At 61.4% G+C, this 21752-nt stretch overlaps 17 protein-coding genes across 17 annotated transcripts; 8 read left to right on the top strand and 9 right to left on the bottom strand.

Annotated features, from left to right (window-relative positions):
• Positions 1-331: 331 nt before the first annotated feature.
• OT_ostta17g01160 (Carbamoyl-phosphate synthase, small subunit) lies at positions 332-1750 on the top strand (the record flags this gene model as incomplete). Its single annotated transcript, XM_022984251.1, has 2 exons — positions 332-567; positions 739-1750. 2 exons carry the CDS (start codon positions 332-334, stop codon positions 1748-1750), a joined length of 1248 nt encoding a protein of 415 aa, XP_022840445.1.
• A 186-nt stretch (positions 1751-1936) lies between these two features.
• On the top strand, positions 1937-3151 carry OT_ostta17g01150 (Phospholipid/glycerol acyltransferase; the record flags this gene model as incomplete). The annotated part of the gene is made up of 1 exon (XM_003083837.2): positions 1937-3151. The coding sequence occupies one exon, from the start codon at positions 1937-1939 to the stop codon at positions 3149-3151; it is 1215 nt and encodes a 404-aa protein (XP_003083885.2).
• Positions 3152-3225: 74 nt separating this feature from the next.
• On the bottom strand, positions 3226-4941 carry OT_ostta17g01140 (unnamed product; the record flags this gene model as incomplete). Its single annotated transcript, XM_003083836.2, has 1 exon — positions 3226-4941. One exon carries the CDS (start codon positions 4939-4941, stop codon positions 3226-3228), a length of 1716 nt encoding a protein of 571 aa, XP_003083884.2.
• A 545-nt stretch (positions 4942-5486) lies between these two features.
• On the top strand, positions 5487-6191 carry OT_ostta17g01130 (Dual specificity phosphatase, subgroup, catalytic domain; the record flags this gene model as incomplete). Its single annotated transcript, XM_003083835.1, has 1 exon — positions 5487-6191. The coding sequence occupies one exon, from the start codon at positions 5487-5489 to the stop codon at positions 6189-6191; it is 705 nt and encodes a 234-aa protein (XP_003083883.1).
• A 67-nt stretch (positions 6192-6258) lies between these two features.
• Positions 6259-7197, bottom strand: OT_ostta17g01120 (Interferon-induced protein 44 family; the record flags this gene model as incomplete). Its single annotated transcript, XM_003083834.2, has 1 exon — positions 6259-7197. The coding sequence occupies one exon, from the start codon at positions 7195-7197 to the stop codon at positions 6259-6261; it is 939 nt and encodes a 312-aa protein (XP_003083882.2).
• A 91-nt stretch (positions 7198-7288) lies between these two features.
• On the top strand, positions 7289-8764 carry OT_ostta17g01110 (Nucleotide-binding, alpha-beta plait; the record flags this gene model as incomplete). The annotated part of the gene is made up of 1 exon (XM_003083833.2): positions 7289-8764. One exon carries the CDS (start codon positions 7289-7291, stop codon positions 8762-8764), a length of 1476 nt encoding a protein of 491 aa, XP_003083881.2.
• A 40-nt stretch (positions 8765-8804) lies between these two features.
• Positions 8805-10071, bottom strand: OT_ostta17g01100 (Alcohol dehydrogenase superfamily, zinc-type; the record flags this gene model as incomplete). The annotated part of the gene is made up of 2 exons (XM_022984223.1): positions 8805-9856; positions 10053-10071. 2 exons carry the CDS (start codon positions 10069-10071, stop codon positions 8805-8807), a joined length of 1071 nt encoding a protein of 356 aa, XP_022840444.1.
• A 334-nt stretch (positions 10072-10405) lies between these two features.
• Positions 10406-11491, top strand: OT_ostta17g01090 (unnamed product; the record flags this gene model as incomplete). Its single annotated transcript, XM_003083831.2, has 1 exon — positions 10406-11491. One exon carries the CDS (start codon positions 10406-10408, stop codon positions 11489-11491), a length of 1086 nt encoding a protein of 361 aa, XP_003083879.2.
• A 101-nt stretch (positions 11492-11592) lies between these two features.
• OT_ostta17g01080 (Glycosyltransferase, ALG3) lies at positions 11593-12885 on the bottom strand (the record flags this gene model as incomplete). Its single annotated transcript, XM_022984213.1, has 1 exon — positions 11593-12885. One exon carries the CDS (start codon positions 12883-12885, stop codon positions 11593-11595), a length of 1293 nt encoding a protein of 430 aa, XP_022840443.1.
• Positions 12886-12936: 51 nt separating this feature from the next.
• On the bottom strand, positions 12937-13797 carry OT_ostta17g01070 (Mitochondrial substrate/solute carrier; the record flags this gene model as incomplete). The annotated part of the gene is made up of 1 exon (XM_003083830.2): positions 12937-13797. One exon carries the CDS (start codon positions 13795-13797, stop codon positions 12937-12939), a length of 861 nt encoding a protein of 286 aa, XP_003083878.2.
• Positions 13798-14272: 475 nt separating this feature from the next.
• Positions 14273-14824, bottom strand: OT_ostta17g01060 (PUB domain; the record flags this gene model as incomplete). The annotated part of the gene is made up of 1 exon (XM_003083828.1): positions 14273-14824. One exon carries the CDS (start codon positions 14822-14824, stop codon positions 14273-14275), a length of 552 nt encoding a protein of 183 aa, XP_003083876.1.
• A 452-nt stretch (positions 14825-15276) lies between these two features.
• Positions 15277-16263, top strand: OT_ostta17g01050 (unnamed product; the record flags this gene model as incomplete). The annotated part of the gene is made up of 1 exon (XM_003083827.2): positions 15277-16263. The coding sequence occupies one exon, from the start codon at positions 15277-15279 to the stop codon at positions 16261-16263; it is 987 nt and encodes a 328-aa protein (XP_003083875.2).
• Positions 16264-16453: 190 nt separating this feature from the next.
• Positions 16454-17134, top strand: OT_ostta17g01040 (HCaRG; the record flags this gene model as incomplete). Its single annotated transcript, XM_003083826.1, has 2 exons — positions 16454-16465; positions 16571-17134. 2 exons carry the CDS (start codon positions 16454-16456, stop codon positions 17132-17134), a joined length of 576 nt encoding a protein of 191 aa, XP_003083874.1.
• A 118-nt stretch (positions 17135-17252) lies between these two features.
• OT_ostta17g01035 (Cytochrome c-like domain) lies at positions 17253-17744 on the bottom strand (the record flags this gene model as incomplete). The annotated part of the gene is made up of 1 exon (XM_003083825.1): positions 17253-17744. The coding sequence occupies one exon, from the start codon at positions 17742-17744 to the stop codon at positions 17253-17255; it is 492 nt and encodes a 163-aa protein (XP_003083873.1).
• A 113-nt stretch (positions 17745-17857) lies between these two features.
• Positions 17858-19024, bottom strand: OT_ostta17g01030 (Putative ParB-like nuclease; the record flags this gene model as incomplete). Its single annotated transcript, XM_003083824.1, has 1 exon — positions 17858-19024. One exon carries the CDS (start codon positions 19022-19024, stop codon positions 17858-17860), a length of 1167 nt encoding a protein of 388 aa, XP_003083872.1.
• A 169-nt stretch (positions 19025-19193) lies between these two features.
• OT_ostta17g01020 (Protein of unknown function DUF2358) lies at positions 19194-20369 on the top strand (the record flags this gene model as incomplete). Its single annotated transcript, XM_003083823.1, has 1 exon — positions 19194-20369. One exon carries the CDS (start codon positions 19194-19196, stop codon positions 20367-20369), a length of 1176 nt encoding a protein of 391 aa, XP_003083871.1.
• Positions 20370-20491: 122 nt separating this feature from the next.
• Positions 20492-21526, bottom strand: OT_ostta17g01010 (6-phosphogluconolactonase, DevB-type; the record flags this gene model as incomplete). The annotated part of the gene is made up of 1 exon (XM_003083822.2): positions 20492-21526. One exon carries the CDS (start codon positions 21524-21526, stop codon positions 20492-20494), a length of 1035 nt encoding a protein of 344 aa, XP_003083870.2.
• Positions 21527-21752: the final 226 nt, after the last annotated feature.

Here is a 21752-nt window from a genome sequence, read left to right as displayed (position 1 = left end):
CCGCGCGACAGACGCGCGTGCGCGATCGAGCCCGCCATCGCCCACGGCGTCGGCGCTCGAGCGCGCGCGTCCGTCGCGGCGCGCTTTCGCGCGATCGTCGCCGTGGGACGCGCTCGACGTATTGAACGACGCGCGAGACCATGAGTGGCGAATCGCCCATCGGTGTGCGTCCATCGACGGGTCGTGACTCGACGGTACCCCCCCCCTGGCGGGCCCTCGGCCGCGGTGTGCGCGCGTGCGTGCCATACATGGGCGTCCGTGACATAGACTATGGAGCCGCCACGCCCCCGACCCCACCGCGCGGCGCCGTCGGCAAACCCCGACGGACGTCATGGCGCACGCGGTGTCGCTCCGCGCGCGCGCGTCGACGCTCGGCGCGCTCGGACGGGCGAAACCGTTCGCGGGATCGCGCGGAAGCGCGCGCGCGAGCGTCCGAGCGCGAGCGAAACCGTGGAGCGAGAGAGATTGTCGCCTCGTCCTGGAGGATGGCTCGGTGTGGCGCGGACGATCGTTCGGGGCGAAGAAGACGGAGGTGGGCGAGGTGGTGTTCAACACCTCGCTCAGTGGGTGCGTTGACGCGTGATCGCGCGCGGGGGGGTGGACGGTGATGGATGTCGGTGTGGGTCGGGGGGGGGGACGGCGACGTCGGCGCGGGACGCGCGTTCAAACGGCGCGCGAGAGAGAGACGCGAGAGACGCGAGACTGACGACTGCGGTGGGATTTTTGGTGGATGCGTAGGTACCAGGAGATTCTTACCGATCCCTCGTACGCGGGGCAGTTCGTTTTGTTCACGTGCCCGCACATCGGGAACGTGGGCATCAACGAGGGCGACATGGAGAGTTCAAAGGTGCACATGGGCGCGATGATCGTGCGCAACCTGTCGTTGAACGTGTCCAACTACCGCTCGGTGAAGGATTTGAGCACGTATTTGGAAGAACAGGGGGTGATGGGGATCGCAGACATCGATACGCGCGAGATCACGCGTCGATTGCGCGAGACCGGTTGCCTGAACGGGTGCCTCTCCAACGACGACTCGAAGAGCGACGCCGAGCTCCTCGACATGGCGAAGGGTTACAACATCGTCGGCAAGGATTTGATCAGTGAGGTCACCTGTAAAGAGCCGTACGAGTGGAAGGATACCACGGGGGAGTGGGAATTCAGCGATAAGGCCAAGGCGAGCAAGGATCAGTTCAACGTCGTGGTGTACGATTTCGGCGTCAAGCACAACATTTTGCGCCGCTTAGCTTCTTTTGGGTGCAAGCTCACCGTCGTTCCCGCGTCGTACCCGGCGGATAAGGTGATGGCGATGAATCCAGACGGCGTGATGTTCTCCAACGGCCCGGGTGATCCGAGCGCCGTGCCGTACGCGGTGGAGAACGCCAAGAACATCCTCGGCCAACTCCCAGTATTCGGCATTTGCATGGGCCACCAAGTCCTCGGGCAAGCGTTCGGCGGCAAGACGTTCAAGCTTAAGTTCGGTCACCACGGCGGGAACCACCCGGTTCGGGCGGCGGACGGTGCTGTGGAGATCTCTTCCCAGAACCACAACTTCGCCGTCGACCCGAAGTCCCTCCCGGCCGGGATCACCGTGAGCCACGTCAACCTCAACGACGGCACGTGCGCCGGCATGGTGTGGCCGGAGAAGCGCGCGATGACCATTCAGTATCACCCCGAAGCGTCCCCGGGTCCGCACGACTCCGACCGATGCTTCGCGGACTTCGTGCAGATGATGCGCGACTCTAAGAAGTAAAGTTGATCTCGTCAACCGTAAACAGTAGCATGTTTTTAATCCACACACGAAGGCGTCGAGGCGAGAACGGAGCGCGCCGCCCGTGAGACACTCAGGATCGTTCACCAAACTTCACTCGTCGGCGCGATCCCGTAACCGGCTCCGACGAACGCTGGAGAGCGCGTGGCCCTTCACACTGAACGCATCATGCCCGTCGACGACGCAGACGCCGGCGCGAGACGCTCGAGCGGCGATCAGAGCGCTCGCACACCCCAGCCAAGCGAATCGATTAACCGCTTCGCGTTCGATTCCTTCGGCGAGGGCGACATCGAGCGCGAGCAAGTGGAAAGAGTGACACCAGGGATCGAGCTCGAGCGCCAGGCGGAACGTACGCGGTCGACGCACGAGCGAGAGGAGGTGCTTCCGAGGCTGTTGGACTGCAGCGGCGTTCTGCAGGATGCGTGCGCGGCAATCGTCGACGATAGCTTCAATCGATGCTTTCAGGAGGCGGTGGAGGAGCCTTGGAACTTCAATTTTTATCTGTTTCCACTGTGGTGGCTCGGATGGTTGATTCGGCACGGGATTTTGTTTCCGTTGCGGTTGGCGTTCATTCTGAGCGCGAGCGCGGCTTTTACAGTGTCGTTCTTCTTTTCGCATTACGTTACGCCGAGAGAGTGGGGTTGGGAGCGAAAGTGCGTGGAGTTGTACGCTGCCGCGTTCGTGGTCTCGTGGACCGGGGTGATCAGGTATCACGGACCGAAGCCGTCTAGGGGTGGGCAGAGGGGCGGGGTGGTGTACGTGAGCAATCACACGTCGATGATCGACTACCTTGTTCTCACGCAGGTGTCGCCATTCGCGGTGATCCAACAGAAGCACAGGGGTTGGGTCGGCTTGTTGCAGCGCACGGCGATGAATGCGATCGATTGCATAGAGTTCAATCGCACGGACATCCAAGACCGTCACAAGGTAACGGAGAGACTGAAGCAGCACGTGGCAGATAAGTCGAGGTTGCCGTTGTTGATTTTCCCTGAAGGGACTTGCGTGAACAACAAGTACTGCGTTATGTTTAAGCGAGGTGCGTTTGATCTCGGCGTGGACGTTGTTCCGGTGGCGATTAAATACAACAGCCTGTTTGTCGACGCTTTCTGGAACTCGAGACGCCAGAGCTTCTCCAGGCACTTGTGCAAGCTCATGAGTTCTTGGGCCGTCGTCGCAGACGTTTGGTACATGGAACCTCAGCGACAGCGAGAAGATGAAACGAGCATCGAGTTCGCTGAGAGAGTGAGAACGATGATTTGCAAACGCGCCGGGCTTAAAGCCGTGCCGTGGGACGGGATGTTGAAGTATTACCGGCCGTCGCCGCGAGAATGCGAGAGTCGGCGCAAGGCCTTCGCCTCGACTCTCATGAACGGACTCAAGTAAGCGCGCAATCTTAATTCATTCGTGTACACTAGCGCTAGAATTTATATCAAGAAAATCATTACATGCGAACGCGCTCAAGCGAAAATCTTAAACCGGTTCCAGCGCTGCTCCAAGGTGCTCAGCGAAAACGACACGCACGAAGAGCACTCTTCCAATTGCGCCATCATATCTAGGAGCATGGCTCTCCTTTCGACCAAGCTGTGAGCTTTATCTTTCGACTCTAAGCTTTCGATGTCGTCTTGCTCTCTCGCCTTTATTTCACCCTCGATCTGCGCCGCCGCAGTCGCCGCGGAGACTTGCTCGAGAGTTACACAGAGGTGCGCCCGAATTTTATCCTGAATCTCCGAGGCGAACTCATAAGCACTCCGGACGACTTGAAGATATCCATCTTTAACCCCAGACTCTGAAGCCTCGAATTCCTTCGAAGCTGCATCCAACATTGCCGTATTCTCCGTCAGAGTCGCCTCGAGCTCGTTGACGCACGTCTGCTGGTGCTCACTGGTGAGATTGAGCTCGCATTTGTGATCTTGCATCAGCTTTGACTTCATCAAACCAGCAAGCGTGCACGCGGCCACGTCTCGCTTCAATCGTATCTTCTTCACTAAGGCTTTCATCTCTTTCAGCTTGGCGTGCGCCTTTGTGAACCTCAGGAAAGGATCTCTAAGAAGAACCGCGCTATCCTTGATTCTGATGGCTGTGCCAACGTCCTCTGTACTGAATACCTCCAGGCCCATGATGTTGCCGAAGAACTTGTTCACTTGGTTTCTCTCGCACGGTCTCGTCCGTGGACCCGCATACCTTCGTCCGCGCTCTAGGATTTCATCTGCGATGAAGACCATAACTCCCAACGGCGAGGTATCGTCACAAGGTTCCAAGGGATGACACAGTTTCACAGCCTTTTGCTCCAGCAGCGAGAGCCCTTTGTATGCGCTCAAAGACGTCGAGTGCTTCCATCCGAGCGACGTGAGACGCTCGTCGATGCCGACGACGGAAATATCGCGCGGGCTTCTCGGTCTTTTCAACGAACCCGTCGCCAGTCTGGAGACGACGGTTGGCGCCTCGCTGAGCTTTACATCGTTCGCCGGCACCGCGCTCTGTATCAGGGGCGTCGGCACGCACAAGGGTCGACCCTTCGCCCAGCCGTTCTCAACTCGCGCATTACCGCAATAAATTGCGTACACTTCCGCGCGCGAGATCCCGAATCGCTCGAGCGCCTCGGACGATGTCACCCACGTGCTCGCCTTTCTGTCTGGATCCGTCTTGTAAAATATTTCCGCTATGTCGCTCTCGGCGCACCGCACCCGTCCCTCCGTGGCGACGTAAAATATCTCACTGAAGAACGCCAGGACGTTTGAATTCGAGAACCAAAAACTCCCCAGCCCAAACGTCTCCTCGCCGTAGTAGTGCAACAAAAACTTGTCAAACTTTTCCCGTTTATTCTTCAACTCTTGCGAGATCAACCCTCCGGCGCCCATCGGCACCTTCAACCCCACCGCACGAATCAACGCGTTCGTCCAGCGATAGATCAACCGCCTGTGATCGGCGTTCTTTAACCCCCTCAACACGCGCAACGCGCGTTCGCTCGGCGCCCCGTCGCGGCGCCCCATCGTCTCGCGCCCTCTCGTCGTCTTCACCCGCGCGCTCGCGCTCGCCCCACCCTCCCGTCGTCTACGCGTCACGCGCGCCATCGTATCCGACGCATCGAGCAAGAGCATCGCCCCGCTCAGCGCCTCCGCGTCCGCCTCGGCGTCCGCCGCGCCGTCGGCGTCCGCGCGATCGCCCGACCCCATGCCCCTCCCCCGACGACCTCTCGCACCTCCCGATCGCGTCCGCGCCCCGTCGACGCCCCCCCCGACGCTTTCGCCCGCACCCCCGAGCGCGCGCGCGCGTGCACGCCCGTCGACGCCGCGTCCGTCGTCCACGCGCTCGGTGCCGTCGAAGCCCTAGGAATCACACGCCGAGCGCGCGTTCGCCCGACCGCGGTATCGCCACGCGCCGCGCGCCCTGGGCGAACGCGCGCGACGCGAGCGACGACGTCCGCGTCCGCACCGAGCGCGCGACGCGACGCGATCGCGCGCACGGCGATCGAACGGCGTCGACGTCGGTCGGCACGCGCGACGATCTCCGGTCGTTCGGCGCGATCGATCCACCGCGTCGACGCCTTTCGCCCGTCACCGGTCGACACCTTTCGATGTGTTTTCCGCGTCGCCTTTCGAATCACCTTTCGACGCATGCGTCGACGTCCACGTGTGGGCGAACAGTGTACACATCCGCGACGAACGACGACGGACGTCCCACGGTCGACGCCCGAGGTCGCGACGGGGGCGGATCGTCGATGCGAGGGGTGAAGCGCCCGTGCGCGGACGCGCTCGACGCGTCGCGGTGTGAGACGTGCGAGCACTACCACGCGCGCGGGACGACGTGCGATGAGTGCGGACACGTGCGACGGGCGGACGCGGACGCGGATGGGGACGGTGACGGGCGACGGGCGCGCGCGCTCGAGGGCGAACGGGCGCGACGGGCGACGACGGTGGTGGAGGTGATCGATCGGTTCTTACTCGTCGGTGCGTTCGAACACACGAGCAGCGAGGAGACGCTGTTACGGGCGGGCGTGCGGACGGTGATCAACGCGGCGCCGACGTGCGAGTCGTGTTGCTCGGGGAGGTGGTTGAGCGTGGTGAATCTGAACACGTCCGAGGAGGGTGGTGCGGGAGATTTAGACTTGAGGCACGCGTGTGAACGATTGCAGAGCTTACACGCGCGGTCGACGAGCGCGCTGGAGATTGACAAATCTCAACCGGTGCGCGTGCTGGTGTACTGCATGAGCGGACGCTCGCGCGCGCCGACGGTGGCGACGGCGTACGTGATGTTTAAGATGCGCATGTCGTTTAAGGATGCGTTGGCGTACGTGCAGAGTAGATATCCCGCGGATCATCGTGGGGTGAAGTTGAAGGACGAGGACGCGAGTTTGCTCGAGCGATTCGAGAGAGAGCTCGCGGAGAATCCGCCAAACCAAGCACGCGTTAGTCATACCTATTAGTTGAATTAGTCACGAGTTGTCACAACATTGATCGTAGTGCGCGCTACAACATTTTCTACGTCGACGCTCATTTCTTCTTACCCCCGAAGAGCTTTCCGAAGAAACCGTCCATGTGGTTTGGATCGTCGTCGTCCTTGCGAATCTCTTCGAGCTCTCCTGGCTGCCACTGCAACGCGTTTGGTTGATAACTTTTAGCGAGCTCCGTATCCTCAAGCGCGACGTACACGCGCAGGCTCTTCAACTCCACCGGGGTCCCGCGTTTGGTGTTTTTGAACAAGCACGCGTCGCCGCTCGGCATGTTTTCGTAATACGTCCCCAGACGCGACTTCGCCCAGCGTCCCTCCAGCGACACCTTCAACCCGTCCGGGCCCCACTGCGGTCCCTGACCGCTCTCATCGATTATCGCCATCCCGCTCCCGCCGATTTTCGGCAGCTTGACCGCGTTTCCGTCCTCTTCGATCACGTACAAGAACGCGCTCACCGCGTCTCGCGCCTCGCCGTATCCCAGCCACCCGATCGGATTATAACCTCCAAAAACCTCCCCATCCGCCGTCTCTCCCACCAATAACCCCGCACCTTGTCCATCCAACTGCGTGTGAAACGCGCTCGCGCTCCACCCGTGGACGTTCGCGTCGTACGCCACGCCCAACGATAACTTTTCCAACTGCGTCTGCGTCAGCACGCTCCGCGCGTTTACCAAAATCGCATCGTCCCCATCCACCGTCGCCGCCGTCGCCGCCGTCGTCGCCGGCCACTGATCCGGCCACGCCTCCCGCGTCATTCGTTTCAATCCCATCGGTTCCGGATCCCTCAGCGCGTCTCGACCGAAGATGGCGCCCACGACATCCGTGATGAAATCCCCCGAGCTCGCCCCATCCGTGCCGTCGTCCTCCCGTCCCGCGCCCCGTCGCGCGTTCCCGCGCGCGCGCCCGCCCCCGCGCCGTCGTCGAGCGCGCCCGAGGCCGAGGCGAGGCGTCGCCGACGCCCGCGCGCGCGTCGATCGCATCGATCGCGCCCGACGACGAGTGCGGACTCGTGCGTGAGTCCCATCGAAGCCCTCGTCGCGCGCGCCCCATCGTTCGACGCGCGCGCGCGCGATGTCGCCCCGCGCCGCGCTCGATCGCGTCGCGCGGATCTGCGTCGCCCGCGCGCGCGCCCTCGTCGACGGACGCGCGCTCGGACGCGCGGGACGGGGCGATGTGGAATCGCGCGCGCGGTGGAGCCCTCCACCGTGGGCCCGGACGTTTTGCGCCGACGGTGACGCCGCGAGCGCGCGTGGGGGGGCGACGGCGACGGCGACGGCGACGGCGAGCGATGGATCGCCGTCGAGGACTGGGCGGAAGCGCCGGGCGCGGGCGTCGCCGATGAGGGAGGCGAACGTGTACGTGAAGAACATGGCGCCGGGGGTCACGGAGCGGGCGCTGCGGGAGACGTTTCGACGGTTTGGACCGATCGCGAGCGCGCGGGCGCTGAATCCGGATGGGCCGTGGCCGGGGGGGTTGGTGCGGTTCGTTCGAGCGGAAGATGCGAGGAAGGCGATCGAGGCGGCGGTGGACGGGGGGTTGGGGACGCTGGAGGGGGCGCCGGGGGCGCTCTTGGTGCGCCTGGCGGAGAAGAAGCGAGACGGCGCGAACGTGGGGGGGGATGAGGGAATGGAGGGCGTCGATCCGATTGAGACGTCGGCGGCGTTGGAACGCAGAAAGGCTGAGCTCGCCGATCGCAGGCAATTCCGCGCGGAACGATTGGCGAGCGAGAGGGTGAAGGCGCAGGAGATGTCAGAGGCGCGACGCGCCGAGCGCGTAGCGGCAGCCAAGGAGAACATCAAGACGTTCGTTCCGCGCTATAAGCGTGTACAGGGAGCTGGGACCGGAGCGGAACTCACGCTCGATCCGTCGCTTCGCGCGTCCGCGTCCTCGCGACGCATGAAGGATGGTCAGTTCACGGCGGGAATCCAACAGCGCAAGCGCGGCCAGGGTAGAGCGACGAATCGTTCGCAACGTCGCGGCGACGGTGTGGACGCGCAGATTCAACAAGCTCTCAACGAGCGCATTCGCCAAGCTCGTCAGCTTCAAGCGGCGAACGAGACTTACGACTACGATAGACACGAGTTTGTTCGCGCGAGCTTCCTCTTGACAAACGAAAAGCTTGACGTCAACCACATCGTCGAGAAGCCTCGGTTGGTGAGTGAAGCGGTCGAGATAAACGATGAGGAGGTGATCGAGAAGCACAAACCGTGGCTCATGGAGGCGGCGGGTATCAGCAGCGAGGAGGAGTATCAACTTCTGAAGAACGAGGCGATCGAGGCGAGAACGCAAGAGCGCGTCTATGAACGGTTGATGCGCAAGAGAGCCGGCCTCTCTCCGTTCACGGACAACTTCCTCGCCGAACGCGCCTCCCTCGCTTCAATCTTCGCTGGTGTTTCAGACGACAACGTTCTGAGCGAGTTCTCCAAGATGGCGGTGAACACACTTGATTCCAATCCATTCTGGAAGTACTCCGACAAAGTGCGATTATTGGAGAGACTAGAGCGCGAGGCGGGCAACGTTTCTGGCATGACGGCCGAAGCTGATTAGAGCAGTGTAAACGTGAAATGTGGAATGACAAAAATTTGCATTATTGAATCGTTTTGCAGTCGATGACGTAGCGAACGCCCGCGTCGTTGCCATCCTCCAACTTTTGAAGAGCGTCGCCAATCTTTGACGCATCGATGACTTCGATCTCTGGGTAAATGTTCTTCTCGCAGCAGAAATCGATCATCTCTTGCGTGTTTTTGATACCACCGATGAGACTGCCCGTGACGGATTTACGGGTGAACACAAAGTGCGGCGCGCCGACGGCGACGGGCGTCACCTGGAGTCCCAACAAAACCAATGTGCCTCGCTTATCGAGGAGCTTGGCGTACGGCTCACTGTCGTGACACGCGGAGACGGTGTCGAGGATGATGTCGAGAGATCCAGCGGCGGCGTTCAAAGATTCTTCGTCGTTCATGGCGACGAAGTTCTTCGCGCCGAGCGCCTTTGCCCTCTCCTCTTTGGATCGCGAGCGCGAGATGGCGGTGACCTCCGCTCCCATCGCGGCGGCGATCTCGATACCCATCATTCCGAGACCGCCGACGCCTGCGATGCCGACGCGCGTGCCCTTGGTCACCCCGAACGCCTTGATCGGGTCGTAGAGAGTGATGCCGGCACACATCAACGGCGCCGCCTTGGCGAGCTTGTCGTGCGCCGACGCCGGAATCTTAATCGCGAAGCGCTCATTCACGACCATCTTCGTACAGTATCCACCGACGGTCGGTTTACCCTCCGGACCAGCGCGACCGTGCACCGGCATAGAGCCGTACGTGAACGTCGCACCCTTATCGCAGTACTGCTCTTCGTCCATCTGGCAGTTTTTACAAGACAAACACGAGTCAACCATGCACCCGACGCCGATTTTATCTCCCACCGCGAAGCCCTTCACCCCCGTCCCCACCGACGTCACGGTACCGATGAGTTCGTGCCCTGGGGTCAACGGATACGTCGTGTTCATCAAATCATTCTTCAAAAAGTGCAAATCCGAGTGACAGATACCGCAGTAATCCAAGTCGAACGCGACGTCCCCCTCGCCCGGGTCCCGTCGCTCCTCATCGATCGTCTCGATCGACGATATCTCCGCCCCGAGCGCCGCTGCGCGCGCGCGAGCCATCACACGACGTCCTCGTCAGTCACCCCGCCCGTCGTCGTCCACCCATCCACCGCGCGCGTCGCACCCAACCACCGTTCGCGCGCGATCGAAGACCGAGGAAGATCTCGAGCGTCCCGCCGTCGCCGTCCCACCCCCGCCGACGCGCTCGGTCGATCGCGCGATCGATCGCGCGCGCACCGACGGCTCGAATCTTCATCGCGTCGTCGTCGCTCGTCCGTCGTCGCTCGTCCGTCGTCGCGCGGTGTCGCCCGCGTTCGGTGGACGCGTCGACGTCGACCGGTGCCCGCTTCCGGTGCCTCGATGACGTACATCGCGCGTGTGCGTGCTGTATACGACGTCACGGGTCATGACTCGTGGATAGAGAGACTCCACACGCGATCGATGGGTGTTCGCCCGTCGACGCCGCGACGACGATCGACCGCGCGTCGCTCGACGTCGCGCTCGACGCGCGGTGAGGGAAACTTGCGCGGCGAGGGAGACCCGCGCGCGCGCGCGCGAGCGGTGACGACGGCGCGCGGGCGACGGTGCGGATGAATCTCGACGATGGACGCGCGCACGCGGTGACGGTGCGAACGGTGGAGACGGAGACGGTGGAGGTGGAGGAGCGACCGGTGCGCGCGGTGACGAGACGCGTGGTCGATCGCGTTCGGGCGCCGCGAGCGATGGGGGCGGAACCGGTGCCGGCGCCGAGGACGATCGATGAGAATTCGATCGAGACGCGGACGCGCGGGCGGTTGGCGACGCTCGCGGGGGCGGAGGATCGAGTGGTGCGCGCGGTGGGGTCGCCGGGCGTGGGGGAGATGGCGCCGCAAGATGTCGCGGTGGCGCGAGCGATGAACGCGCGGACGAGCGTGACGTATAAGCGATACGAGGACATGGACGTGGAGGAGAAGCTGGAGACGAGCGAGAAGCGGTTGTTCGAGACGCAGGCGACGCTCGTGCGCGAGGCTATGAAGCGTGAGGTGACGGAGAATATTCTGCGCGAGACGGCAAAGTCGTTGAGCGCGGTGAGAAAGGCGTCGCTGCAGGGACAGAGCGTGGAAACCACCGGGGGGGCGATTCCGGGGAGCGTCGAACATCAAAACGGCATCTTGATGCAACGCGTACGAGAGTTGACGGAAAAGATGCAATCGCTGAGCGCGATACATCAAGAAAAGGAAAGTGAATTACAATCGGTCCGTCGCTTGCTTCAGCAGCGCGAGAACGAGTTCGATTTAATCGGCGAGCGACCGGTTTCCATCAACCTCGAGATCAAGGAGTTCACGGACGAAGGGCAGTTTGAACTCATCGAACAGACGCGAACGGTGCTCTCGCAGGCGCAGGAACAGGCGCAAGCCGTGTCCAAATTGCGCCAGCTCGATCGTCAGCGCACGCGTGCCCTGGGTGACCTAGTTCTCACGATGGAGGCTAGGCGAAAAGAACTTCAAGAAAAGCTCAAAGATGCTGGAGTGGCTGAGTACGATGACGATCGCGTTGCCGCAGCCGGGGGTGAGGGTTACGACGCGGCAAACTCGGGGGTCGTTTACGATGGTCCATTGACTTCGCCTTCCGGGAAGAGTTTCTACGTCACACGTACGGCGACGTTTTGGGATCGGTTCTTTGGTATCCAAATCTGAATTTGAAAAAGCGCAGAACAGCGCGTTGTAATCATGCTCGTAGCTCACTGGACTAATTACTACGTTACAATTCTACCGGTATGCTTGAACAGTTCTACCAACTAATATTTCTTCGTTTTTTTCGACGACGGCGGCGCGCGGTTTACGCGAGAAGCCGGCGGAGCGGCGCACAGGGATGCGAGCACGCCTACGTGAAGCCCGAGTAAAATTTTACTCGACGTCGCAGTCGACGGATACACGTTCCAGCACCACTCAATCGCACCCAAGATGACAACTTTACCCCAGACCGGTAATCGGGGGCTCGACCAGAGCAAAAGAGGCAAGGTGTGGAAGTACCAGGAGTAAAATTGATAGTGGAGCGAACGGGCGAAGACGATGCCGATGAAATTGCTCTCAAACATCACCAAAGCCACGTGCGCCGGCGTGAACGTCGACTCGACGCCCGTGCGATTACCTCCAAGAGCTCTCGTGAAGAAATCTCTTACGAAAGCGAAGAAAAATCCACCCTCTCGTCGACACCACTTGCAGTGCGCGAACGCAAGGAGCGCAATGAGCTGCGAGAGCAATAAATACTTTGCAAACTCCTTGGATGTGAACACGTCCTCGGGAACGAACTTGAAGTTCACGCTCCACTTATGCATAAACACTCGACCGAATTCGAACGCTCGACCGAGGTACTGTCGTGGATACGTTGCCAAGAACGGGTACCCCAAAACGACTTGCGTGAGTACCATCGCACACGCTGCCTTTGCAGCCGTTACGAACGTCGTACCGCCCACCAGGAGCACCAATAGTCCTGGAAGCATGAGTAACACGTTCATCTTCACCGAAACTCCGAGCGAGAACGCCACGCTCCCGCTCACCCACCTCTTACGCTGAAACAACGCCACCGAGACGTACGCGAGCGTCATGGCGACACCGTCGTTGAACATTCTCAGAACAAAAATACTGTGCACACGCTTCGACAAGCACGTCAGCGCGTACGCCCACGGCGGAACGATCTCACACGACGCCATCAATACGAACACCGCGAGTTGATTTACGGTGTAAACGAGCGCGAACGCCTTCTGCGCTGTCGCGATGCCGAGCGCGCTCGTCCCACGCTCAAAACCTCCAACGAGCCAATACAACGCTCTGTACACGTACACGAACCCGGCCGGGTAGACCAAGGGTCCGGTGCCACCCCTCAAGTTCTCGTAATTGCGCTCGCCAGCGACGTAGCCGTGCACCTCTTCCATGTAGGCGATCCAATCAATCTCCGTGTACGCGACGCGTCGGATGATTACTAGACACAGGACGAAGTCGAGCGCCAGAAGGGCGGCAGCGACGACGAAAACGCACGATTTGTCGCGCGGGTCGTTCAAACGTCCCACGAGCGCTCGCACGCGAGACATCGAGGGGATCATTGCGCATCTCAATGTGAGGCGACGGGTCTTTGTTACAAGTTAGTGTTTTCCGCCACCCGTGGATTCGAGTAAGCCCTGTTCTTTGAGCGTCTCCTTCAACATTTTCGCCCCGGTGACCATGAAGAGAGTTTGCCAGATCCCTAGACCGATTCGAGGGATGATGCCTCGGAACAAGCCGCCGACGCCGCTCTCCTTGACGATGTCCGACATGACGCTCACCATGTTCCCAGTCGGCAAACCCGCATTCCCGCGACTCTGCGCCTCTATCCTCGCAACTTCAAACGGGTGATTCCAACTCGCGAGCGTTCCACCGACGATCCCGCATCCGACCTCCTCCCACTTCGAGAGCTTTGCGTTCGCGTCTCCGTGCAAAGCTTGCTTCGCCTTGTCCCGAACGACCTCTGTGAAACCTTGCCTCGACGCCCAGTTCGTCGCCTGTCTGAATGCGATCGCAACTCCACCTGGGTAAAATCCAGCGATCCCACCTCGACCGTACGTCTCCCTGATTCGCTCCATCGTCGACATACCGGGCGAGTTCACCGCGCCCGTCACCAGATACGTTGCCGGACCCATGACGCTGACCTGGGCGATGCCACCGCCCGCCCCAGCCGCGATCCCGGCGATCCCGGGAGTCCATCCCGCCTGGAGCAAAGAATCGTTAATCCCTTCCTTGGCGTACATCAAGATCGCCCCCTTGGTCGCGCTCTCGAACATCTTCGCCTGAGTTCCTCGCCAGAAAGCCTTGGCGCCGCCCTCTTTGTAAATGTTTGAAAACGCCTGGACGGTGGATTCCGATCTGTGTCGTCCCATCCTCGTCTTCCACACCTCGAAAGGCATGCCAAGAGAAGCGGCCTCGGCCATTTGGATCAGTGGACCGATCGCGACGTCGATTACGGGCATTTTGAACGATCACAAAAAGCTGAGGGTCGCGGTGTGCGGCGCGGCGCGGGCGGGACGGAAGGCGCAGATGACCTTGGCGACGATCACGCGGTAAAGAATCAATCTTTAGTTGGTACATACAACAGCGCGAATGAAACGCTCGAGTCGGCGATCGCCGCGCGGCGTCGCGTTCCCGGAGCACTCTCGCAAGCGACCGGGACGCGGCAACTTTGATTTTTAAGAATTATTTTCGAGCGTCCTCGCACTCCGAGCGTGCATCGGCGACGACGAGGGATGAGGCTTTTCATCGTTTTCTCGTCGTCGCGTCACGTCCGTCGCGTCGGGGAGTAGACGCGCGCGGTGCTTCGAAAGCACTGCGTCTTCACCTCCGAGCGCGACCGCTCGGCGCGCAAAGGGCTCTTAAATCGAGTGCTTATAATGGCGATGCGCGAGCAAGACCTCACGGGCTCGCTCACGATGCATCGCGCGCTTATCCTCAGCACCCGCTCGACCCACTCGCGCCCACGTCGCTCGCCGTGACGACGCGTCCGCTCGTGCGTTCCACTGCCCTCGACCCCTCCGTCACCGGCTCCCGCGCGCTCCGCTCCCCCCGATCCGCCTCCATCTGCTCTCTGAGCGCCTGAACCGCGGGATCCTTCGCCCTCGCCCTCTCCCGAATCCTCGCGTGCATCTCTTCCTCCAATCTTCTTCGCAGACTCGTCCGCGCGGCGTCGATCGCTCTCACGTCCGCCATGGTCGTTCGCGCGTCCCTCGAGAGCGTCATCTCCCGCTCACCCTCCTCGAACCTCCACCCCAAAGCGAGCATGACCGATAAAGCGTTCTCATCGTCGAACACCAGTCGCTTGATCGTCGCGCTGCTCGACCGAATGCGTCGATACTTTTCATCGTTCGGATCTCGACAGACGTTCCTCGTGAGCTTCTCCACGACGTCCAAGGTCTCGTGATTCCGCACCGAATCCAACGCGCGCTCGAGCGGGGTCTTCTGCTCCGCCACCCTGTGCCCCGGGGCGTAGCCGGCGTAGCCCATGCGTTGGCGCGACGTCGACCCCAGCGCGGCGCCCTCGCGCGCGGGTCCACCTCGACGGAAGTCTCACGATGGAAACGCGGACCTATTTATATCGGACACGCGGCGCGACGAGGGGAACGATCGATCGCCCAGCGGCGATGCGCTTTAGGAGAAACGAGGGGACTTTAGTCGTGTCAGCTTTCTGCGTGCGCGGACGTCGTTACGTAGTGTAGATATGATTTGGCGTATATAGTATCACAGCTCCCAGGACGCGAGGGACGCGCGCGCGGGAAAATTGAATGCGCATCGCCACGCGGCCGCGCGCGCGCGAACGAGACATCGCGACGCCCATCGCGCGGTTTCGATCGAGCGGAAGCGGTCGTACAGTTTTTTTACCCCCGTCGAACCGTCGCGCGTGCGCAGCACCCGCGTCGAACCACTTTGAACGAGAGGCGAGAACGTCAACCGTCTCAATGGCCGCCGCGAAGCGACCGAGTAAGCGCGCGTCGTCGAAGAGCGCGCCCAAGCGCTCGACGAGATCGACGCCGCGGGGGTTCACCCTGCCCTCCATTCCCATCGTGAATCCGTTGAGCGTTTTGTCGAAGATCGACGTCGTGGGCGGGGCGACGGGGACGTTAACGTCTTTGCAGTCCGTTCGCGGCGTCAAGCAAGTGTTGGAGCGAATCGGCATGTATGGAGCCGCGACGGTTGTCGCGTTCTCGGTCGTCTCGCAGGCGCACTTCGGCGGCGCCGGGAACGGTAACATGAATAAGGCGCTCGGTTTGACCGGGAAGACGACCGGTGTCCTCGCTGTCGTGAGCGATGCGTACTTCGGGAACCCGCTCTGGGCGTACCTGCAAACCATGTGCGGCGTCATGGGCATCTTCAACATGGCGCCCGGCTCCGATTTTCCGGCGCATTTCACCGCGTTCACCCTGGCTTTGCACGCTAACACCGTTTTAGCGGCGTCCTCCTTCGGTGTTCGCGAGACGATCATTCGCAACGCGATGGCATTCAAGTATGCGAATGCCGTGGCGCTCTTCTGCACCACCGCCAAGGCCAAGTCGATGTTCTCGAGCCGAAAGGTTGCTGCTTTGAAGAAGTGTGCCGCGACTGTTCCGGTTCTCATGATGAACTTCTTGTTCATGCAAGGCGCATCGATGGCCAAGTTTGCCGCCGCCGGCATGAAGGGTCCTGGTATCCTTGGTCCGGTCGCCGGTTTGATCTTCCACCCGCTCTTCGGCGTCACCTCCGCCATGTTCTCCTTGGCGTACCTCTCTGGATTCTCCGGCCGACGTGCGTCAATTTTCCTCTTCTTTCAGTTCCTTATCGTCACCATCTCCATCACGCCACAACTGGTTCAACCGTGGGGCCGCGCCATGACCGCGCTCCATCTCGGACAGCTCATGGTTTTCGCGAACGAGTGCATTCCAAAGGACTCTCTCATCCCGCGCTTCTGAGCGCGCAAGACTCACTCAAATAATCACCAAATTTTCCCTCAGACCGCGACGCGAGCATCGTTCGACGCATCACGCGCAGTCCTTTGTCGTCCCTACTCTCCCTACTTTTCGTGTAATAAAACAAGGAGCCTTGGTATCGTGACCTTGAACGACACAGCGCGACGCGCGCACGAGCGAGCGTGGCATTCAGATGGATCTTCCGGTGCGTCCACGACTTTGACTCCGGCGTCTCCATCTCGAGTTTGATCGCGAAGTATATGACGCCATCGACTGACGCGCTTCATGGATTCGTTGACCCGTCACGCAGGCGTCCGCGGTGAAGAGTTTGAGTGAACTGGATGGATTACCAAAAGAAGAGTTGGAATCCGTCCTCTCTCGCGTCGCCGTCGCGCTCACGAGCGATGATTTAGAGAAAGCGGCGGTGGGGACGACGAGTAATGACGTCGAGCGTGTCGTGGGGGCAATCTCGACGGCGTTCGTGGAGGCTGGACGGCGTGGGTTCGACACGAGAGACGCGCGAGCGACGCTCGAGCGAAACGGTGGATGCTCAAGCGGAACGGCGGAGATCTTGGCGAAGTCGTACGGGGAGATCAAGCGTGGATTAGAAGAGCGCATGAAGAGACACGCGATGAGTTCCCCGATTCTAAAGTTGAGCGCGCACGCGTGTCGAGCGGATTACGTCGTGAGCACATCGGCGAACGGAGATGCGCGTGAACCGGGATTTCACCTATCTTGGGTCCTGAGCGACGGGCGGGGCGAAGGCGAGCGGGTAAACTTCGAGTGCGACGCTGAAGAGATGGCGCATCTCGTGGAGACGCTGAGAGAGGCGTGCAGGGCGTCGGAAATGATCGCGGCGAGGTCTGATTTGTGACGACCAAACTAGAGTTGTTGTACACTGCGCAAATGAAATAACAAAAAGAATATCGTAGTAGCTACAGTCTAAGCGCACCCTCTGTGCCGCGCACGAGCGCACGAACATCGCTCTCGTCTTACTTCCAATCGTTCGCAGCCTGTTCGAGCACGTACGTCGCCAGGGCGTCGATCTCCTCGGCGTTCAGCCGCGCGCCGAACGTGCAGGCACCCTTCGGCGCGCACGCCTCACCGTATCCCGGCATCTTCCCCTTCCCGAGCTCGATAACTCTCGCGACATCATCCTTCGTCGTCAATCCGTTTCTCTCGAGATCTCTGGTGAAGAGCGTCGCCGAGCCGTTCACGACGTTGCCGCCCGCCGCGTGACACCCGACGCACCCTTTGCTCGAGAACGTCACCGCGGCGTCGCCGTCGAACGCGCGCGCGGGCGAGGCCCCAATGAGAAACGCCGAGGCTGCGAGCGCGACGAAAGGCGCGGCGCTCGCTTCGAACGGGCGCTGCTCGTGCGAGCGGTCCGGGGAGCATTTGATGCGTGTCTTGGACGACGTCCACGTGCGGGACGCTTGAGCTGGACGGCTCGTCGACGTCGCGACGACGGCGAAGGCGCTCATCGGTGCGTTCGTTGAATTAATGTTTTGCGGTGTGTACGTGTTGTAGCGCGCGCCGTGCCAGCACCGCGAGGTCGATTCTATGGTCTAGCGTAAACGTGCCCTCTCTTACGTTCTCACTTTTCAGCCTCCTTGGACTTCTTCTCATCCTTCTTCTCATCCTTCTTCTCATCCTTCTTATCCTTCTTTGCATCCTTCTTATCGTCTACTGGGAGGACGAAGTTTTGGCGATCGATGAGAAAGTCTCGTCCCATGCCGGTGACGACAGAGCCTGGGAGGGTGTCTCGACCAAAGCGCTTCTTCAAGCCGTGCACAGCGCGCGCCTCCTTAGTGGGAAGCGTGGCGTATGCGTACGCGAGCGGCGCGACGTACTCAACGAGGACGTCATACAAGGGTTGAAGCACTTTGTCCGAGAGGAAAATCATGTCGCGAACGTCCCTGCTCGCTTCGATGTGTCCTTCGCCGATGTACTCGCTGTCGTCGGTTTGCTCAATCATGGTGAGTAGACGGTCGAAGCCTCGCTGAAGCTGTGACGACGGCCACAGTCCGTAGGCGTCGTTTCTATGAAGCCAAAAGAAGTAACCCCACTGAAACTCAAAAAACAATTTGTCCTCGAGCATCTTCCCTCGCTTGAGCAGTTTGTCTTTTCGACAGAAACCGCCGAGTGAGCGGAAAATGTCATTTCTAAAAGCCTGGAGCTCGAAAGACGTGGGAATATCTGCGTACGACAAACGCTGATAATTCGAGTCCCAGCAGAAGCTCCACCCCTTGCCCTCCATGATTCCCCAGAACGTGGCGTCGTCGAGATCGTCGTCGTACTCGAAAATCTCCTCCATGTACACGTCCACGTCCCACCCCGTGAGATTCAACGCGGCGAGCGTGTGGTGATGATCAACAACGTATCGCAGGCCCCGATACTTGACGTACGGCACCGGTTTCCTCGCCATGTACGTCGTCGCGCTCTCCAAATCCTTAAAGTTTGACAGCTTATAAAACGTCCAATCCCATCCAAGCGCCACCTGCGTCGGTCGCACGCTCGCCCGCACGTCCGACCACCGAAACTTCTCGTACGTGTGTTCGAACCCATCCTCCTCCTCCATCGAATCGTTCGAGAGCATGTCCGACGTCTCCTTCGTCTTCCCGCTCGAGCTCGCCCGCGCGCTCTGCGTCGCGTCCACCGCGCTCGCGCCCGTTCGCCGCGCCGTCCCTCGACGACGCGTCGATCGCGTCGATCGCGCGCGCGGTGACGACGCCGACGACGTCCCGCGCGCGAGCGTCGCCATGCGCGCCGCGAACTCGCTCGAGCGCGCGTCGTCGCGGGCGTCACCGACGCGTCGCGATCGACGTGTTCAATTCCGTGAGTCCTGACTCGACATCGAGGGACTCGAACACGTCCCACGGCGATGACGTCGTCGTTCGCGCCGCAGTGCTCGCCTGGACGCGTCGACGACCATGGCGCGCGCCGGAAGCGCGCTCGGCGCCCCGGCGCGCGTCGGTGGCGTCGCGCGCGCGCGCGGCGGCGGTGGACGACGCGCACGGGGATTCGATCGGGGATCCGATCGTGGCGCGCGAGAATTCGCGCGCGTCGACGCGCCGGGGCGCTCGATCGAGGGCGAACGAGCGGTGCGCGCGCGGGCGTTACCGCAGGCGTTCGAACCCGCGTGGTGGGCGACGCAATTGGGGACGTGCGGGGTGATCTTGGCGGCGTACGCCGCGACGCGCGGGCGGAGCGAGGACGAGGGCGACGAGAACGAGGAGTGTCCGAAGTGCGAGGGCAGTGGAAGAGCCGCGTGCGCGTGCACGCGGTGGAGCTCCGATGGTGAAGGGTGTGGAACGTGTGGGTACACCGGAATCACGGCGTGTCCGGCGTGTCGAGGCGGCGGACGGGCGGTGCGGGTGACGGTGAAGATTGAGGTGCCCACGGAGGAGGCGGAGCGTGCGTATGAGCGAGATCGATCCGGGTTGAGCGCGCGCGAGGTGAATGAGGAGGCAAGAAAAGCGTTGAGTCTGACCATGTGCCCGGCGATCATGGACTCCGCGCGCGCGAGAGGAGGATCTCAGGGACAAGGCGACGACGACGAACCGAGCTCGAGCAAGGATGATGACTTCTACGCCCAGTCGGGCGAGGCGATTCGCATCTTACGCGAGGATTACCCCGACATGTTGAAGAGGGAACCTCGTTGGAGCATCTACCGAGATAACATCGGGCTCGTGGACGAAACGATGACGTTCGCCGGTCCAGGAAGAGATGGCAGAGGCGGGATCATGGCGTCAAACAAGAATGAGTACAAGCGGGTGTTCAAGATTGTTCGCATCGTTGCCGCCGTGTTGTTTTCCAACAGCACGATCGAGGTCTCGCGGATTTGGTCACCCTTGGGATCGTCCGGTCTTCGCACGATTCGCGTGCGATGGGCCGTCCGAGGGAAGCTTCGCTTGGTCAGTTCGCTCGGCGCCGACGAGGCGCGCTTCGACGGCATTTCCGAATACAAACTCGACTCAAAGGGTTTCATCTACGAACATAAAATCACTGATCTCGATTGGGACGTGGCTGCGCTGCGCGAACGCGTGGTAAACATGATGCGCGCAGCGACGGCGCAGCGCCAACCAATCGGCAGCGGGGACTGGTGACTGCGAAGCGCGAACGGCTTTTAATGTTGTATGCTCGGTTGGCTTTTTGATTGTAAGATTGCGATGAGAATTGAAAATTTCAAACTGCGTGACGACGCCGCGATGCGCAATCGTTATATTTATCAATCGGAATCTTCGTCGAGGTCCATGTTCTCGTACGCGGACAGCTTTGAAGCTGCGCCCAAGTCTAAAAACCAAATAGTCGAGAACGCGTCCACCATCGAGCCCGGAATCTCACCCCACTCGAGTTCATCTTCGAGCGACGCGCGAACAGTCTCGGCCTTCTCCTCGCCCGTGGCTGCGAGTACGACGCGGTCGGCGGTGTTGATGAGCGGCATGCTCATGGTCACCGTTTGCTTCCCCGGCATGTCCACCGGGAGCACCGCGGATCCGCTCTCGTCGAGCGCGGCGGCAGAGTTGGGATAAATGCTTCCGACGTGCCCGTCGGCGCCCATGCCGAGGAGGATCAAGTCGAACACCGGAAGTCCGTTCTCCTCGTCGATGGGCAAGCCGTCGAGCGCGCGCATTTGCTCCTCGTAGTTTTGCGCCGCCGTCCCCATGTCCTCGGTCTCGATCACGCGATGCACGTTCTCATCGGGAATTCCACACGCCTTGGTCCACGTCTCTTCCGCGAGCTTGGCGCACTTTTGCTCCATCGGCCGTTCGTTGACGAAGAAGACGTGCACGTTGGCCCAGTCCAGGTCCTTCACCTCCGCCAACCCCTTCAGCGCCTTCGCCACGCTCCCTCCCGGGATCGCCATGTAAAACGTCCCTCGCTCCTCGAGACACCCTCGGGCGTTCTCCTCCACCTCCAAACACAGCGCCTCCGCGAGTTCGACCGCGGAGTCGAACGCCTCCACCACGAATTCCCCGTCGCCGTCAATCTCCTCGCTCCAGTCCACCCCATCGTCCTCCGCGCTCGCCCGCGCGCTCACGCGCGCCCCACGCCGTCTCGTTCGCCCCACGTCCACGTTCGCCCCACCTCCCGAGGCGTCGCGCGCCCACGGCTCTCGCCGCGTCGTCCCACTTCCACGCTCGTTCCCCCGCGCGCGATGCCCCGCGCGCGATGCCCGCGACGCCGCGACGACGCGCCGTCGACGATGCGCCGAGCGCAGCGCCGCGGTGAACCCCCTCGGGGTCGTCGTCGGCGACACCATCGCGCCCGGCGCGTCGTCTGCGTCGTCGCGAACGCGGCGACGCGTCGGCGTCGATCGACGAGCGAGTCGAAAGGCCGATCGACGAACGAGTCGAAAGGACGATCGAAAGGTGATCGAGCGGTGAAAATCCCTTTGGACGCGCCCCGACGCGCCTTTGGACGCCTCGGTGGACGTCGCGTCGATCGAGACCGCGTCGACGGGCGCGGGCGCGACCGACGCGTCGCGC

The sequence above is a fragment of the Ostreococcus tauri genome, assembly GCF_000214015.3.
Source record: "Ostreococcus tauri WGS project CAID00000000 data, contig chromosome 17, whole genome shotgun sequence".
Lineage (NCBI taxonomy): Eukaryota > Viridiplantae > Chlorophyta > Mamiellophyceae > Mamiellales > Bathycoccaceae > Ostreococcus > Ostreococcus tauri.
The sequence above is the reverse complement of the archived record's forward strand: the minus strand, read 5'-3'. Positions and strand labels throughout refer to the sequence as shown.